General features: G+C 44.0%; 1 protein-coding gene across 1 annotated transcript in view; it reads right to left on the reverse strand.

Moving 5' to 3' along the window:
* The window catches only part of LOC101592514 (asparagine synthetase [glutamine-hydrolyzing]-like), an 11,438-nt gene that overhangs the window by 2,798 nt on the left and 5,096 nt on the right, over positions 1 to 3,544 (reverse strand). Inside the window, exons 4-5 of the mRNA XM_023705974.1 lie at positions 394 to 599; positions 135 to 196 (exon numbers count right to left, since the gene is read on the reverse strand). Coding sequence (XP_023561742.1) covers positions 135 to 196; positions 394 to 599 — 268 coding nt within the window. The remainder of the gene's footprint in view (positions 1 to 134; positions 197 to 393; positions 600 to 3,544) is intronic.

Here is a 3,544-nt window from a genome sequence, read left to right on the forward strand (position 1 = left end):
GCATGCCACACTACAGACGGTAAGGCAGATGGCACAAGGCTGGGGACAGAGCAGAGGCCTGGACAGCCCTGGGCCACGCACACACGACCTTCTCCACAGCCCAGCCCTGGCCAGCAGGGCAACAAAATGGCCACAATGGTTGGGCAAGGGCTGCAGGGCTGCAGGGGTGAAGAAACAGCGGGGATCATACATTTCACTAAGGGTCAAGAAAGAGTATTGTGAGCCTGTTAGGATTCTTTCTCCACAGAAGAAATAATAGGCACACATTACTAGATTTCTTCACTGTGTAAACGTGTAAGATCCCCAAACTGCCACTGTTTCCTGAGGTGACAGGTGACAGAAAACTGTGTCATAACTCAGCCTCTTCTTCGTCTGCCACAGACGCGCCCTCACTTAGGAGTGCTCACCTTGTGGAAATATATGTAGCCCTGCGTCAGCTCATCTGATCCTTCTCCCGAGAAGATCACCACACTGTCTGTGTTCTTCCGCACATACTTGGAAACTAAATACATGCCTTCAAGGACAGAGAAATTGATGTCGTCAACATAACACTCCATCGGAAATGCTTTTTCTCTCCTCTTTTTGGCTTTCAAGAGCAACTGTAGACTTTATTGGGTTTTTTATGAATATGAACTGACACCCAAAATCACCTTATATTGACAAGACACCGATGTGTACTTAATGCAAAAGTAATATTTTTATGATGATAAGATAGACCAGAAACCTTAATACAACAGCACACAGATATTTCAAAGTTCTGATGGTTTTAGACCAAGGATGCCCATCGTAACACTGTGCTAAACTAAATGACACATGTGCTTGAAAATCATGCCTTCTACACAGGCATTGAACAAAAATAAGGGGCTGAAAGGACCATTTTTTGAATACGTTTTGTCACTGAGGATTCAGTAGTAGAGGTCTGATGCAGTATGGCAGTGGTGGACCTAATTGGGACACCTAATTTTAGGGGTGCTACCTACCCTACAGGCTAGGACAGCTGCTATCCAGAGAGCTTACAGTTATGCAGGAGCCCCTGGTTCCGTCTGGGTTTTCTCTGAACTCTCTCCCTCTCACCCACACTCCCACTGCTACTCTGTCTATCCCAAGGGGACACAGCCAGAAGTCTCTATCCAGAGTGCCATGAGGTGTGGGCACGAGCACTGAGCCAGAACTATGGGCTAAAGAAACCTTCTTAGGCCTCAGGTAGTTCGCTAGATATTCACAGTAACAGTAACATCTGCTTATTTGTACATAAAATTTCACTGAAGCTGAAGAAGCCTGATTTATTAGAATATCTGCCCTGGGTATCCATTCTATCCTTCTTGAATCCAGTGCCATCTTTGCACATATTTTTCATCATCACTCCAAAGTGTAGTGTAGCCCTTTCAACCTTTTTCCTAATACTAACCCACCCCGGTAAATTTCAGTAATATACTGTATACCTGCTTATTTACTCTAATGTTCATGAGATCCATAACCAGTGTAATGCTAATGGGGTGTGTGTGTTTGTGTGTGCGTGTGTGCCACAGAAAGACCCAGAGATTGAATTTATTTTCGCCCTCCAGGCACAAATCCAACAGAGGAGAGCTTTACACACTCAGCAGTAAGGCTGGATCTGCTGGTTCAGAATACAAATCTAGTATCAATGTTTTACCAGAAAAACTAATACTGTCTGCAAGACAACAGTAGCCAGTGACTGCTAGGTTGTGTGATGGAATATTTACAATCTCCTCCTCTGAGAAAACTAATTATGCCATAGATCTATTTCACATTTCTTTTTTTTATTTTTTCTTTTTTTTTTTTTTTTTTCTATTTCACATTTCATACAGGCCAGTTATTCCTTTGCAGCCACGAGGGTTTTTCTAGGGCTCATTTTAGATGGCCAGACGACCACACGCCCAAGTCTCCATTGTACAGTGGTACAGCACTTACACATACCTCTATGTGCACACTCCTTATGCAGGAATGCAAGGCTCTATTATGCTTTTTCATTGCCTATATATGGGCATGCCTTGCTTTATTTTGCTTTTTTATTGTGCGCCACATTTTTTAAACAGAAAATTAAAACTTTACGGTAATCTTGCATCCATACTGTAGCACTTTTTCAAAGAAAAATTAACATTTCTTAGCAACAGTGTATTTTATAATTAAGGTTTACACCACTTTTTTAAAAAAAACTTTGTACAGGGTCTCACTACTCAGCTCAGACGCATAGTAATTCTCCTGCTTTCAGCCTCCCCGGTGCTGGGGTTACAGAAGCGCACCACCCCGCCCAGTCTTGGCCAGCTCACCACGCCATAGGTGGGGCCAGCATGGCATGCGGTACCAGGGATCAACCCCAGTCACTGCACTAGCCTAAGCAGGTACTTAGTCTGCTGAGTTAACGTGCCAGCCCTTCCAGATTGCTGGGTTTTTTTAAAGACAGAGTCTTAGGGGACAGCCAAATAGCTCAGCAGATTAAAGCACCTGCAAGCAAGGTACAAGGGCTGGGGGTTTGATCCCCGGGCCTGCCGTGCTGGCCCACCCCCAGGGCACACTGAGACTGCGCTTGGCAGTGCGCAGCTGTAATCCCAGCCCTTGGGAGGCTGTAAACAGGCAGATCACTACAAGTCCAATCTAGTAGTGAGACCCTTAAAACCCTGTAGACCCTTCCCTAAAAATACAAAATAAAAATAAAAATAAAGATAGTCTTGCTGTATAGTTCAGGTTGGCCTTGAACTCACTGAGTAGCCCATGCTGGCCTCAAACTCATGATGATCCTCCTACCTCAGCTTCCTAAGTGCTAGAATTATAGCACTCTACAAAACTCCTTCCCTGAAATAATGCTACTGCAATTCAGCAGTCCTCAGTCCAGCATAAACATGATTATTGTAGGCACTTGCAAACTGAAAAATGTGTGATTAATAGCATTTGCATTACTGCTGATGTCTGGAAGGGAGTCTACAATGACCCTAAACTCTACCTCTATTTCAAATATCATAAATTACCTAAAGCCCATAATACAATGTAAGCACTATATAAACAGCAATTAGGCTATATTGCTAAGGAAATAAAGACGAGGAAAGGAAACTCTGTATGTGCATAATTCAGATGCAAGTTGATTTTCAAGTATATTCGTCTTCAGGTGGATCCAAGGATTTTGAACCCAGAAACATGGAGGTGAGATAAATGTTCCAAAATTAAGCCAGAACACCTGGGAGGGGAGAGGCCGTATGTATCCACTACTTGGGAAAATACAAAGGATGATATCATATATGTGACGGGTGAACAAACTAAGTGTTCCCTACAGATCAGAGGCAATTCAGGGGCTTAAAAACAATTAGCCACATAGGAATTCTTTGTATTCATGCTTAAAAAATGTCGCTGAAATGGCCTGCTGTACTTTGCACAAGCAGTGCCCCCAAAGGCCCTGCAGTTGAAGGAGGCTTCCTGGCTTGCTGCAGTACGAGAAAGTGGGGAACGCCCTAGCAAGTAGGGCCTGATGGAAGATGCTGGCCCCGCTGCAGGCAGCCTGCTAAAGGACACTAAGGGCCCCCATAGTTCT

This window comes from Octodon degus, unplaced genomic scaffold (assembly GCF_000260255.1).
Source record: "Octodon degus isolate 3935 unplaced genomic scaffold, OctDeg1.0 scaffold00234, whole genome shotgun sequence".
Classification (NCBI taxonomy): Eukaryota; Metazoa; Chordata; class Mammalia; order Rodentia; family Octodontidae; genus Octodon; species Octodon degus.